Source organism: Gigantopelta aegis, chromosome 13 (assembly GCF_016097555.1).
Source record: "Gigantopelta aegis isolate Gae_Host chromosome 13, Gae_host_genome, whole genome shotgun sequence".
In the NCBI taxonomy this organism is placed as follows: Eukaryota; Metazoa; Mollusca; class Gastropoda; order Neomphalida; family Peltospiridae; genus Gigantopelta; species Gigantopelta aegis.
Window position 1 is genome coordinate 2,384,054 of NC_054711.1, and position 16,348 is coordinate 2,400,401.

At 34.7% G+C, this 16,348-nt stretch overlaps 1 protein-coding gene across 1 annotated transcript in view; it reads right to left on the reverse strand.

Moving 5' to 3' along the window:
* Positions 1–173: 173 nt before the first annotated feature.
* Positions 174–16,348, reverse strand: part of LOC121387601 — a 251,086-nt gene continuing 234,911 nt past the window's right edge. Inside the window, exons 130-138 of the mRNA XM_041518760.1 lie at positions 15,611–15,937; positions 13,484–13,756; positions 12,178–12,506; positions 11,260–11,843; positions 8,799–9,190; positions 8,112–8,324; positions 6,174–6,334; positions 3,437–3,548; positions 174–3,031 (exon numbers count right to left, since the gene is read on the reverse strand). Of these exons, the coding sequence (XP_041374694.1) occupies positions 2,840–3,031; positions 3,437–3,548; positions 6,174–6,334; positions 8,112–8,324; positions 8,799–9,190; positions 11,260–11,843; positions 12,178–12,506; positions 13,484–13,756; positions 15,611–15,937 (2,583 nt within the window). The 3' untranslated portion in view covers positions 174–2,839. The remainder of the gene's footprint in view (positions 3,032–3,436; positions 3,549–6,173; positions 6,335–8,111; positions 8,325–8,798; positions 9,191–11,259; positions 11,844–12,177; positions 12,507–13,483; positions 13,757–15,610; positions 15,938–16,348) is intronic.

The following is a 16,348-nucleotide window of genomic DNA, read 5'->3' on the forward strand; positions in this document are numbered from 1 at the left end:
CTAGTAAATTTTAAAAATCAATGATCCCATGGCTAGTGGATTAAAACAAATTCTAGAAGTCCTGCCCACAGATAGGACAACACATACCACAGCATTTGATATATCAATCATGGTGTAGTCTTTTATATCTTGTTCAAACACATGATTACTGAGGAAAGTGAGCTCCGAAACAATTTGTACAGAAAACAATTTATTAAAAAGTAAAAACAGTACATGTAGAGTCAAGAAAATTGTTTTAAAAAATATGAAAACATGAAAGAGAAATAATTTCTGGTACATGTCAGTATATATTAATTACTGGTACATGTCAGTATATATTAATTACTGGTACATGTCAGTATATATTAATTACTGGTACATGTCAGTATATATTAATACGTCTATTTACAAACACTTCAAAATAAATACTGGTACATGTCAGTATATATTAATACGTCTATTTACAAACACTTCAAAATAAATAATAACAAGGGTTTACCTTCAATTTAGAAAAAAAAAAACCTACCGTAATACATGTAATCACAGGGGGAATTTAAAATTTATCACAAAATGCTTTGCTATGGAAACCACTGGACGGAAACTAAGTACATTCGTAACACTAATACAATAAATGATTACAAAACATTATTTCCTTGCATTTAAAGAACTGCATTTGTAGATATGATATATGCATGTACTTATAGATTGTATTACATTATATTCAGTCATTTATAAAACGTGTTACAACCGAAGAAAACCCCCAAAATGTAAATGCTCAAATATTACAAAACAGAATAAAAGAATACATGATGTACAATAAAAGTTAAATGTCTTACATAATATACATTCTTGATACAAAAAATATTTTTTATTTATTTGTTATATAAAATCTAGATTAATAATATTATTTTTTAAATTAAAAAATTAAATTCTGTTTTCAACAAGAACTGATGTGCAACTATAACAAGTTTTACATACCTATACAGGCCTTTCCCCAGAATGTTTTTTAAAGGTGCTTACATTTTCATTATCGGTTTGCTGCATTTTATTTCAGCGAGTTGGGGCTTAATAATTCGTGACAAACAACGTTAAAAATGTCAGTTAAAAACACCACCACCACCTATACTTATAGTGTGGGTACTAACTTCAGGATATCAAAGGAAATAATTTAATTAGTGGATATACTACTATAATTTTTCAAAATGGACGGATTGGAATGTGTGAAATTTGCAACTTAAAAAGAAGGTTTATATTTCTTACCTGTACCTGTGTTTATAATTTATATATATACAATTGACACAGTAAACAAGTAATTACTGTTTATGATACACAATAAAAAAATATCTAACATTATTTTAAAAATGTATATATACACAAAATAAATGTTATTGATTATTGCTCAAAGAAATGAAAACAAGAAATGAAAACTAAGAGTCATAAATTTGTAAAATGAAATGAATCAGCTATGATAGCCTTGTCGAAATATTACTCCAATTAATCAAAGGAATTAACCTGGATCAACATCTAATAACTAGTAAAAAAACCCAAACAAAACTAAAAAACCCACCCCCACAAAACATACATTAGCTATTTCAATTTATTAGTACCTAAAATAATTATATTGAAAAATAAAATCCATCAGCTGTTTATACAAGCTCATATTTTTGCTTTTGAAAGAAATAATAAATTTGTACATACCGGTACATGTACAATTTAAAATTGTTTTAGACAAAAATCGACATTGATATTATGATGTCCAAAAATGTATTGACTATAGAGATGCTTATTTTGTAAGCTAGAAAATTTAAGTAAATTGTTATTTTAATAATATAAGAAAACTTGGGATTGTTTTCTCTTTTATGAATACTTATCCTGACCTCTAACTAATGGCATATTCCCTATGTAAATAGACTGTTCCTAAAATTGTATTTGCTGAAAACCTTTTAATATACCTTTGTAGCTACAAACTCAGGATAGTCCCTTTAATATCTCTAGCTTTAATTTAACATATGCAATCATGATGAAACATAATATATCACAAATCTCATAATGTATACAACTTAAGTACAGGTATAATAATATTATTAAAAAATTCTTTTAAACAAATAATAAATAAATGAAAACCAAAAAGCCTAGAATAAACTTATACCTCCATATTAACATTAAAGAGTCATAGAGGCACTATGTATTACTATGTACACAAACAGCCAATAACTACATATCAAACTTTTATGTATTACTATGTACACAAACAGCCAATAACTACATATCACAGTTTACTTGATTTCATTTCAGAGAAATACAAATGGTTGCCAAGTATTTTAAGTTCAAATAGTACATAGAAAATAGTATTTTAAGTGCATAGTAATTTATTTATTTTCAACAGAAAATCTATCTCAGAAGTATTTTCAGCGGCTAATCTCAAATTACTCGGTTCTTTATGAACATGATCCATCTTGTCGAATTCTATCACAGTGGAATTGGTTTGAGATATATATCTCTATTAAACAGTTTGACAGCAAATGAAGGAGTCGGTACAGAAATGTATTAATTCGCCTTTCAGTGGGCTGCGAAATGTTTAATGCTGTGTGGGAGCAATGAACGAACACAGAAATGTATTAATTCACCTTTCAGCGGGTGCGAAAAGTTTAATGTTGTGTGGGAGAAGTTCCCCCTGCTTCCAATGCCTATATGTTATACAGACTTCTGCAGTTCTTTCTGTATATTAAAACACAAGCAGTTCTCAAGAATATTGTTTATGTTTTCATGTAATCCATCTGGAATTTGCACAATATAATTTGGTTATTTCTTGAACTTGCACAGTTTCTTGAAAAAACCTCAGTACATTGTATGTGTCCATCTATTTAGATTTCTTTAGAGCTTTTTCTTTCTGTAAGATTTCCGTTTCCAGGGACGACGCCTGTTTGACGAGGTCCTCTTTCTTCAAGAGGACGGCCGTCAGTTGGGTCTGCGCGGCTTTCACTCTCTCCATGTCAGAGTTTTCGTCCAGCTTCTTCAGACCTTCTCGGAGGTCAGCTTCTGTTCGCAAAATCTGTAACACAAGTGCATTATAATTAATTTTCTTACACCCATTGAACAGAACACAGAAGGCGGCACATTTGACTGGATTCTGGGCTTCCATGAATCCCTGATTTTCGGTCTGAATTCTGGCAGAATTCTAAAAATATTCCCCTCAAATTCAATGCCAGGAACACCATGCGATATTTGATATATTGCACAACAATATGCCACATATGCATATATAATGGATATAAAGACTACACATCCAATTGGTCGATTCATGGTAATGAATTGGATACTAAAGCCATAATCTGAATCATAATTTCTCTTTTTTTGTTCTCTGTTCTCTATATATAGCAGCTACTAATTTTGTTGTTTACCTGAGTGACAACACCTGGTATTTACCTGATTGTATGTAACTACACTACGTATTTACCTGAGCGAGCTGAATGTTGACAGAATCACTCTTTGCCTGTAGATCTACGACCTGTGTGTCGAGAACGTCTCGCGGGGAGAAGATCGATGGTGGAATTCGTCTTTTAGATGGGCTGAAATAAATTTACATAATTTAAATAAATTTTTACACTGAAAATTGTATTGTCCCACATCAGAAATCTTAGCAGGGTCATAATTTGATGTCATGAATCACTGGTGCACAGAACAACTGGCAAATCAAAGACCATGGTATGTGCTGTCCTGTTTCTGGAAAAGTGAATATGAAAGATCCCTTGTTGCAAATGAAAAAATGTTGCGGGTTTTATCCGATGACTACAAGTCAAAATTACCAAATGATTAATAAAATCAATGTGCTCTAGTGGTGTCGTTAAACAAAACACACTTTATTCATCAAGTGAAACACAAAATCTGCCTGCAATAATTGATTGTTCGCTTGTCCATTTCAACATTTGTATGGACTCCTATTTTGCTGGGGGGGGGGGGGGGGGGGGGGGGGGGGGGGGGGGGGGGGGGGCTCCGAATCAAACGAAAATGCCTGAATCTGGATACCATTTATTCATAATTACCATATGTTTGACATCCAATAGCCGATGATAAAGGTCGACGACAGTCACTTTTCACAAACTTTTTTTTTTGCTTCGTACATAATAAATATAACATATCTTACGGTAATTTCACTTGAAATCCATATTTCGTAAAAGGTACAATTTTTTTTAATCACAAGATTTTCTTCAAGCACATTCAGGTGCATTAGTAATATTCAAAAAAAGAAATTTCATTAGCAATTTTGCACTGGAATTTTTCCAGCATTCTTAAAACGGAAATGTCATGTACCCAGTTTGTTATTGTAAAAAGATGCAAAGTGATGTCATTGGAATACTGATGTCATTCAAATTAAAAAATAGCTGTATTATTACAATGTTTTGCCACATTAAGATAAAAATTGGTCTATTAACCTTGACCCTTGTCAAATTTTTACAACAAGCAGACAACGCTGTTTACAGGTCGTATTTTTTATATTTCATAATTCTGGATAAAATATTAATTTTAATTTTTAAAAGATGAAATAAATAAAAAGTACCTTCTGTCAAATATATCATATCAAAAAATTACCATTGGATATGTTTTATTTATTGTGTACGAAGCCAAAACAAGGATGCGAAAAGTGATTGTTGTAGACCTTAATAAAGTCAATGAGCTCTATATAGTGGTGTCATTAAAGAACACAATCTAAAGGTTTTGTGAGCAGAGGTCCTTAAGTATGAATGTCTTCAAGTATTTAATTATCTCACTGACAACACAACACATTTCTGTACTAACCCAAATGTGATTTTAAAGTTATTAGTCTAAAGAAAGAGATTAGCAAAGCTGAACTATTGATTTAGTAATAACACTTCATAACATTGCATCCTAAACTGTGTGTGATAAAATATACCACCATTTGAATGGCATGTAATACAGAGGATGTTCAAAATAAATGTGTCAATTTATTTTAACGCACTTGCATTTTTCACATTAGTAATAGTATCATGATCTCATTAATTTCAGGATCTATGGTATCAAATTTATAATGAAATTAAGAAAGGTGGAGGGCGGTGAAAACTTAATAATTCATAGTATGTCTGGATTGAAATTAATCAGTTGGGGAATAAATATACAGAACTTCACTTCATTGTTTTTGCTTCCTATTTATTGCACACATTTATTTTCCGCAAAATAAAAAGTGCAATAAATTGGAAGCCAAAATCATATATGTAAAGTTCTGTATATATTACATATCTTGTTTTAGTTTTTGACACAAATGTTTTTTAATTTAACGTCATAACTACACTCTTAAATCTATTAATCAATCCACCTTTCATGGATTTACTTAACGTTAAGAATCATAATCTGCAGCAAGTTTTTGTAATGTTTCAAATACGATGTGACGTCATTTGTATATCAGACATGACATCAGTAGTAAAAAGGGAATTCCCCATTTACAGAATCTGGTTCAGATTGCACATATGTGTGATACAAGATAAATTGATCACATGGTTTGAAAATGTCTTTACCCCCACAGTAAAAAAAAAAAAAAAAAAAGTTTGTTTTGATTAATGACACCACTGGAGGACATTGATTTTTTTAATTATCGGCTATTGGATGTCAAACATTTGGTCATTTTTGACATAGTCATAAAGAGGAAACCCACTACATTGTTCCATTAGCAGCAAGGGATCTTTTACAGACAGGACAGCACATATCATGACCTTTGATATACCAGTCGTGGTGCACTGGAAAAATAATCCATTAACCTCTCCTCTTGACAGATACTAACGTCAACTGAATTGTTTGTCCAGGAAATAATGCTTGAACCTTAATTAACAAGGGCCATAACTCTGTGTCAAAATCACGTAAATCACCATGAATACTTGATATGTAACAGTACTAGCTAAATCCATACACAAAATCACGTAAATCACCATGAATACTTGATATGTAACAGTACTAGCTAAATCCATACACAAAATCACGTAAATCACCATGAATACTTGATATGTAACAGTACTAGCTAAATCCATACACAAAATGTCAGCTCAATATCTTGAGTGACTGCAGAAAAAACAGTATAGAAAACTAATCAATTAACCTCCCCCTTTGACAGATACTCGAGTCAACTGAATTGACCACGACAGAATACTTGAACCTTAATGAACAAAGACAAATTATTTAAGAACCTTCTTGGTGTAGATGTGGGTGTTGGAGACCCTCTCAGCTCGGCCATGCGGTTGCTGATTACGTCCCCTGAGGTCTGATAGCCTCCCTTGGATGCCAGATACTGGCGGAGTCGGGCATTGCTGGCCACTGTTTCGTATCCATACACTCTCTGAGACATTCTCTGTTGGAAGATAAAAGATAAATTAATTTTTGTAATTCTGTATGCATTGCTGGCCACCGTTTCGTATCTAGACATTAGAAAATAAAAATTGTTGTTTAATATTGTGTTCAGTCTGCCAACATCATTTTGATTTGTCCGTAATAATAATATTAAAAAAACACCTTCTAACAGAATTGTTTTATTTGAGAAATATTTTACTTTCACCTTTATAAACTTGAACTTACCAGTAATATTTTCTTTACATTTATGAAAATTAAAAAACCCAGTGTTTTATGACCATCAAAAAACATTTTATTACTTTAGTAGTTGTTTGTAGTCTGGACAATATTCAACAGACTGAGTCAACTAGTGCAAATGTTGTTAAAAGACTAGTTTCATGCTATACTATGTAGGAAATGCAGTGCCTTTAACAACACACAAATACTCATTTCAATTCATGTTATAGTGTTTGTCCATGTATTATCTAAAGCTGTAACTGAGAATAAATCTTTGTCAAATCTGTCGATGCCATTTAAGCGACAGACCCTAATTATTAAATATTATGGCTTATATTTGTTTTACCATTAGAGCTTGTTTGTGGACAACCTGATGTTTCGAACACCATAAAATGTAGGTTTCATTTTTTGTTTTAAATGTACATACCTCTGACAAGTCAATGTAGTCTATTTTTTAAGGGTATTAAGCTGCAGTCTACTTTTTAAGGGTATTAAGCTGGAGTCTACCTTTTAAGGGTATTAAGCCGCATTCTACTTTTTAAGGGTTTTAAGCTGCAGTCTACGTTTTAAGGGTATTAAGCTGCAGTCTCCTTTTTAAGGGTATTAAGCTGCATTTTACTTTTAAGGGTATTACGCTGCAGTCTACCTTTTAAGGGTATTAAGCTGCAGTCTACTTTTTAAGGGTATTTTACCATTTTAACATCACACACTCTTGCTTCACTCTAAATTGTAATGTGATACAAATGTGTTGCAGCTTTTTAGATGAATTAGACTTGGTGTCACTTTTAAAGTGTCTTTAAGTAAATAAAAACAAGAATTCCGCACAATTAAATATCTCGTCTACCATGAATTTTTCCAGTGCAAGGTACAAACCAAGTGTCACTGTCCTAGTACTGACAGTGTGTGAGAAACTGATCTCAAGGCTCAAAAACACTAGATGTGGTTTGTGTCTGCAGCTTGCATTATGAGCATATACACTACATACAACTATTTCATTTAAGAATTGAACGTTATATTTTTGACGTTCATGCGATGATAAACACCAAAACCGTTTTACACACTGTATGAATGGTGTAGCGCGTTCAATTCTTATAATTCCTCGTGGATTCCCTTGTTTACCGAAAATGTGTAGCTTTCACAGTCATGGAAGAATGAATGTTTGGTTTTTTAGATCACGTGGTAGCATTTTAACCAATCAAGACACTTAATACAAAACAGTAATTATAAAATGGAATTATTGCGGCTTGGTGCATGCATTATCCGTCTTGACACTTTCATTGAAACTAATGTATTTTGATATTTGTTTTTAGCCAGACTGAATACATCCAGTCTATATTAGCCTTAAACACAAAACGTTAACTTTAAACCTTAATGCATAAGTTGACACCGTCACCTCCACCATCACTATTACTGCGGTCAGAAAAATAATACCTATATTTTACCTTTTTACTTCATAAAAGTGAGACAAAAACAAATTGTATTTAAAAAAGAAATTCTCTGAATCCAATCACCAAAAAATGGAATTTCACTTTTAATATTAAAAAAAAGAAAGAAATTCCAACCTGGCTTGAGAAATCCACTCTGGTTGGACTGTCCACTCTCATATCAATCAGTTCACCAATTACGTTCAATTTCTCATCTGGGTTACGGGTGCTGGCCAAAGCCTGTTCGAGAGCTGGTCGTGTATTGGCTGAAGCTGAGCCAATCAGAGACTGCGCACTTGGGCTGTTCTGTGACCGTGAGAAGAACATATCCTGACACACGACCTTCAGTGCCTAGAAATGAAACAATAAACAATATGATGTAAATAAGATATTTGAAAGTTAAGTTTATTTTGTTTAATGACACCACTAAAACACATTGATTATTAATCACTGGTTATTGGATGTCAAACATTTGGTCATTTTGGTAAAGAAAACCCACTACAGTTTTCTATTAGAAGCAAGGGATCTTTTATATGCATATTTCAACAGATAGTACAGCCTTTGACATACATATGTACCAGTTGTGCTGCACAGGTTGGAATTGGGGGGGGGGGGGGGCATGTAATCAGAGAATGGGTCCTCTGAGGTGGTTCTATAACATGGTCTGTACACAGAAACATCCCCTCCCCTCACATTTTATAATATATTCTTAATTAATATATTCTTAAAAATTTAAAAACAGGTACTTATTTTTTTTACTTTTTTATTTTTTGGTTTGGTTTATTTATTTATTTATTATTTATTTATATATATTCTTAAAAGTACCTTATAAAACTCTCGAAGGAACAGCACATTTGAATCATCGGTGATGTCTCCCGTCTTGATGTGAGCGAGAGAATGAAGAATGACCATGACGAACTCTCCGATCGACTCAATCCTCTCCTTCCGAACAAACAGAATCTTCCTCTTGTGCTCGAAGAACACCGAGTTCCTGAATGCATTCTTTTCATAATTGTTTGGCGGAAGGTTTGATGCCAACAGCAGGGTCACCTCTGGGGTTCCGATGGTCTGGTGTAGCAGTCGGATGATGAAGACGCCGAAACGGTAGATGACAAACTGGCTGGGGCTGATGCTGTTGATGTCGACGGGGGAGAGGTCCCCACGACATGTCCACTGCGCGTCCTTCACATCCATGTATGGCTTACTGTAATCAGCACCTGGTTGATACAATGTATGTAAAACAAAGTGTAATTATGTGACCAACTAATAACGTTATTTTGAGAGATAGATCGCCATGACATATCCATTGCGCGTCCTTCACATCCATGTATGGCTTACTGTAATCACCACCTGGTTGATACAATGTATGTAAAACAAAGTGTAATTATGTGACCAACTAATAACGTTATTTTGAGAGATAGATAGCCACGACATATCCATTGTGCGTCCTTCACATCCATGTATGGCTTACTGTAATCAGCACCTGGTTGATACAATGTATGTAAAACAAAGTGTAATTATGTGACTAAATAATGTTATTTTGACAGATAGATAGCCACGACATATCCAGTGCGCGTCCTTCACATCCATGTATGGCTTACTGTAATCAGCACCTGGTTGATACAATGTATGTAAAACAAAGTGTAATTATGTGACCAACTAATAACGTTATTTTGAGAGATAGATCGCCACGACATGTCCACTGCACGTCTTTATCATCCATATACAGCTTACTGTAATCAGCACCTGGTTGATACAATGTATGTCAAACAAAGTGTGATTATGTGACCAACTAATAACGTTATTTTGAGAGATAGATCGCCACAACATATCCATTGCACGTCTTTATCATCCATATACGGCTTACTGTAATCAGCACCTGGTTGATACAATGTATGTCAAACAAAGTGTGATTATGTGACCAACTAATAATGTTATTTTGAGAGATAGATCGCCACGACATATCCAGTGCGCGTCCTTCACATCCATGTATGGCTTACTGTAATCAGCACCTGGTTGATACAATGTATGTAAAACAAAGTGTAATTATGTGACCAACTAATAATGTTATTTTGAGAACTGACATTGTCAACAGGAGATACATGTAGGTCACCATGACATATCCAATGCTCATCTTTATCATCCATGTATAGGGCTTACTGTAATCAGCACCAGGGGCCTAATTCACAAAGCTCTCTTAGGCTCTGCTCGACAACAAAGCATCCTCTTTGTAAGTCTTTTAGCATTGCACTGCGAGATCTGTCTTCTATAGACATATGGGGCCTAATTCACAAAGCTCTCTTAGGCTCTGCTAGACAACAAAGCATCCTCTTTGTAAGTCTTTTAGCATTGCACTGCGAGATCTGTCTTCTATAGAGATATGGGGCCTAATTCACAAAGCTCTCATAGGCTCTGCTAGACCACAAAGCATCCTCTTTGTAAGTCTTTTAGCATTGCACTGCGAGATCTGTCTTCTATAGACATATGGGGCCTAATTCACAAAGCTCTCTTAGGCTCTGCTAGACCACAAAGCATCCTCTTTGTAAGTCTTTTAGCAATGCACTGTGAGATCGTAAAGTTGCGAGATTTTAGTGAATTAGGCCCCTGGTTGATAAAATGTATGTAAAACAACGTTTAATCATAGGACGAACTAATAAAGTTATTTTGAGAAGTGACATCATGCTATGTATGCGGTTTCACCAGTCAGAGTAATAAACGGTAGGCTTACTATTACTGGCAACTAATGAACACTGGACAAATGAATGAAAGAAAGAAGGAAGGAAATAAACAAATGAAACATAGAAAGAATAAGGCAATAAATAAATGCATGAAAGATAGAAATAAAGGATAGAAGGAAACATAGGAAGAAAGAGAAAGGAAAGAGATCATGTGACCAAAAGTTCAAAAGTTGATGAAGGTCACCAATATTTTATAACAAAATATCAAGCATTTTAAAATAATTTTTATCCCACCAAATTAAAATAAAACTTGTCAATTTGTAACTGGCGAATTTAGTCAGTGGCAGAGTGGCCTGTGCTTATAAAACTTTAGTCTACACTCAGATCTTTAATCATGTCACATGCATGCAATTTGTCTTGACATAAAGTGTAAGAATGCAATCTCGAGTCCACACTCTAAAGGTCGAAGTTACAAAGCCTGTTTGTCTTACACATGTGTTTAACTGCATACATTTACAATTCTTAAATATATTCGTTTAAGAAAAAATTAAAAAAAATTGCCCAAAAGTTTTTACACGCCTGGAAGGTTTTGTCAAGTCACTACATACCTAGAACTTTATCTCCAGCTTGACCAGACGCAAATTCCGTCTTCTCCAACATCGCCTCCAGCTCATTGATCTGTTTGAAGAGTGGTGACGCCATCAGCAGATTCACCCAATCACGCTCCATGTTTCCTGTTGGTGTGGGACCGCCGCCCGGCGATGGCTGTGGGACTGTTGTACTTCCTGCGAGTGGCGTGAATGGCGTCTGCTGCAGTGCCTCCTCCTGCTGCCTCCGTCTCAGAGCGTCTATCTCTTCCTGGTCCGCCTCAAGTAGTTCGCTTTTCTCTAGCTTTGCGACTTCCACCTCTTTCCGGCGGTTTCGTCTTGCTTCTAACTTCGACTGGAGACTGGATTTCGATTGTTTCTGCTCCTCCAGAGAGTTGGCCTCAAGTTTCTTCATGTTTTCCGCATGTTCTTTTAAGAGTCGGGTTTTTTCGTCTTTGCTCATGTTGGCTTTGGCGATCTGTTCGCGTTCTTTCTGGTCTCGCTCGTCCAGCTGCTGTTTGCGGAGTCTCTCTCGCTCGGCTTCTCTTTCTCGTTGGCGTTCCATCTCTTGGCGGTGTTCTTCTTCAAGATCCTTCTCAAGCTGCCTGAAAACAGGGAGAGTGAAAGTATGTAACAAGAGTTATCTCTCTCGACAAAGGAATATAATTAACTCCCTTATGTTTCCCGACATATGAATATAGTTATCTCCCTTGTGTTCCCTAACACAGGAGTACAGCTAACTACAGTATAGGTTTGAGGCCATTAATTCAAATATATTCCACAAAATTAGTTAAGGGCCATTAAACATTTTGGTAATAGTCTCATATTATTTTAGCAAGTTTTAAGTGAAAAAGAAATTTTTTATTCACTAAATATTACTAAGATTTTTTTTGTAATGTGCATCGAGATGAAAATTCACAAAACAAAAAACAAACATACTGTAGTTTACTGATCATCTTCGCCTTTCTCTCATCTTCTCTTCGTTTCTGCTCTGCTTTCATCTTCTCCAAATCCTCGTTCATCTTCTGTACAGTATTTTCACGGTATCGCTTGGCATCGTCCGCCGCCTGTCTCGCCTCTTCCTCGTACTTCTGGGTGAGGGTGTCGGCCGGCGAATACTTCCTGAACGCGTTGGCCAGGTCCTGGAGTTGTCTTTCCTTGAGGTCGAGCCGGGCATTGGTCTGCTGTACCTCCAGCTGAGGAGTTATGTCCCTTTCTGCCTGTTCCAGCATCTGAGTCGTGTGGTTGTCAAAGTCATTGAGTTGTTTCTGAAATAAAGAAGTAATTTTTAAGTAATCATAGAAGGGGAAAATTTAGTTTTAAAAGTTTTAAATTCAACTGCTTTAATTGAAAAAAAAAAATTCAAGTGCAAAAAATTTATAAAATTACAATGATTCTAGAAAATTACATTTCTGATTTTGCAAATATATTTTTTGTTCGCTTTTTTGATATTCCTGTTGTTTCTTTTTACTGTTCTATTGTCCAGTTCAAAATGAACACCAGAAGATTTATTTCTTGTTTAACAAGAAACAAAACAAATTTCAATATTTACAATAACCTGTTTTGTCATTTCAAATTCCATTTTCACTTTTCGATATGTGCAACTCAAAAATTAACTCTAGAAGGTTCATTTTGCGGTTTAAAATTTTAAAAATACTTATAAAATTTCAATATTTACAATAACGTGTTTTGTCATTTCAAATTCCATTTTTTCTTTTCTACATGTGTGCAACTTAAAAATTAACTCTAAAAGGTTCATTTTTCAGTTTTAAAATTTTAAAAAGTAATTTTAAAATTTCAATATTTATGATACCCCTTTTATCATTTCAAATTGTCACTTTTCTATTGATTTTACAAGGTTCATTTCTCGTTTTATAATAAAAACAACTACAAATTTCAATATTTATAATGATCTGTTTTGTCATTTCAAATTCCCTTTTACTGTTCCACTGTTGAAATTAATTCTAAGTTAATTTTTCAGTTTAAAACCCCCAAACAAACAAACAAAAATTCAATATTTATATTACCTGTTTTTTCATTTTAAATACCATTTTCACTGTTCTACTGTCGAATTAATTCTAGTTTAAATTTTCAGTTTAAAATTAAAAAAATGTATTACCTGTTGCTGTCGTTTCAAATTCTCTTTGTGCTGAGCCATTTATTATTATACAGTTAAACATTAACACTAGAAGGTTAATTTCTTGCTTTTCAAGGAAAAAACAACAAACTTCAATATTTATATTACCTGTTGCTGTCGTTTTAAATTCTCTTTGCGCTGAGCCAGCTCTGAACTAGACAGTGACCCAGCCTCGGCCACCAAGTCCAGTAACTCTTGTTCAAACGCGGCCAGCAGTCGCTCTCTGTCTGTCTGCCGTTTTTCCCTGATGTCAGCCTGTGCCCGTTTGATGGCTGCCTGCCGCTCCCTGGCCAACTGGTCCTCCAGGTGAATAGCCTCCTTCATGTGGCGCTGTCGGAGAACCGTGTAGATCATGTTCTCCGCCTCTTTCTCATCCTTACCCTGTAACACAGAATATACATCTAGAATATAGTATCTTTCTTGTCTTTACCCTGTAATACAGAATATACATCTAGAATATAGTCTCTTTCTCATCTTTACCCTGTAACACAGAATATACATCTAGAATATAGTATCTTTCTCATCCTTACCCTGTAATACAGAATATACATCTAGAATATAGTCTCTTTCTTGTCTTTACCCTGTAACACAGAATATACATCTAGCATATAGTATCTTTCTTGTCTTTACCCTGTAACACAGAATATACATCTAGCATATAGTATCTTTCTCATCTTTACCCTGTAACACAGAATAGACATCTAGAATATAGTCTCTTTCTCGTCTTTACCCTGTAACACAGAATATACATCTAGACCATGGTAACAAAACACCCCTACACAGTTAGTGGGTCCAAAAATCATATTACAGTATCCATAAAGTTTAAAAGGCAAGCATAATGTGTTAATGTATGTGAATATTATTTAAACACTCAATGATAAATTTTGCTAATGAAGCTCAGCATTTTTACGACCGATTAATAAATTATGTTAATAAATCTCACCATCTTTATGACAGGGTAATAAATTATGATGATAATCCTCATCAGCATATTTATGACTGATTAATAAATTATGCTAATTAATCTCACCATCTTTACAAATGATTAATAAATTTTGCTAATGAAGCTTATCACCATCCCTATAACCGAGTATTAAATTATGATAATCATTCTCATCACCATCTCTATAACCGATTAATGAATTATGCTAATGTAGCTCAGCATCTTTACGACTGATTAATAAATTATGTTAATAAATCTCACCTTTACGACTGATTAATAAATTATGTTAATAAATCTCACCATCTTTACGACTTATTAATAAATCATGCTAATGCAGCTCAGCATTTTTACAACCGATTAATAAATTATGCTAATGCAGCTCAGCATCTTTAAGACCGATTCATAAATTATGCTAATGCAGCTCAGCATCTTTACAACTGATTAATAAATTATGCTAAGATCACCATTAAGACTGTAAGACCGATAATAAATTATGCTAATGCAGCTCAGCATCTTTACAACTGATTAATAAATTATGCTAATAAATGTCACGATCTTTACGACAGATTAATAAATTATGCTAATCATCCTCATCACCATCTCTGTAACCTAGTAATAAATTATGCTAATCATCCTCATCACCATCTCTGTAACCTAGTAATAAATTATGCTAATCATCCTCATCACCATCTCTGTAACAGAGTAATAAATTATGCTAATCATCCTCATCACCATCTCTGTAACAGAGTAATAAATTATGCTAATCATCCTCATCACCATCTCTGTAACCTAGTAATAAATTATGCTAATCATCCTCATCACCATCTCTATAACCGATTAATAAGTTATGCTAATCATAATAAAAATATGCTAATCATCCTCATCACCATCTCTGTAACCTAGTAATAAATTATGCTAATCATCCTCATCACCATCTCTATAACAGAGTAATAAATTATGCTAATCATCCTCATCACCATCTCTGTAACCTAGTAATAAATTATGCTAATCATCCTCATCACCATCTCTGTAACAGAGTAATAAATTATGCTAATCATCCACATCACCATCTCTGTAACCTAGTAATAAATTATGCTAATCATCCTCATCACCATCTCTGTAACAGAGTAATAAATTATGCTAATCATCCTCATCACCATCTCTGTAACAGAGTAATAAATTATGCTAATCATCCACATCACCATCTCTGTAACCGATTAATAAATTATGCTAACCATCCTCATCACCATCTCTATAACAGATTAATAAATTATGCTAATGCTGCTCCTCACCTTCACCCTATCCGTCAGCGTGCTGTCCTCGACCTGGTGAGCGATCTTCTCGTTGAGCCGATCTCGCTCCTGCTGCTGCTGAATGAGTTCGTCTGACATCTCCAGCCTGTGTATCTCCTGCAGCTGTTCTGCCCTCTGTCTCCGCCGCTCACCCATCTTCCGCTCCAGTGACTCCTGCTGGCGGCGCCGCTCCTGCTCCAAGTTCTCCACGATCGATTCCTGCTCCTGTTTGTGTTTGGCCATCAGTTTCTTCAGCTCCGCTTCCGAGAGCTTCTCTCCATGGATGAGGACGTCTCGCTCGAATTTGGCTTCGTGAGCGTCCAGTGCCTGTGATGATGAGGGAATAGAATGAATGAATGAATGAATGAATGAATGAATGAATGAATGAATGAATGAATCAATGTTTTAATGAAAGAAAAAAAGAAAGAAAGAAATGTTTTATTTAACGACGCACTCAACACATATGGTTAAGGACCACACAGATTTTGAGAGGAAACCCGCTGTCGCCACTACATGGGCTACTCTTTCCGATTAGCAGCAAGGGATCTTTTATTTGCGCTTCCCACAGGTAGGATAGCACAAACCATAGCCTTTGTTGAACCAGTTATGGATCACTAGTCGGTGCAAGTGGTTTACACTCAGGGTTTGGAGTCGGTATCTGGATTAAAAATCCCATGCCTCGACTAGGATCCGAACTCAGTACCTACCAGCCTGTAGACCAATGGCCTAACCACGATG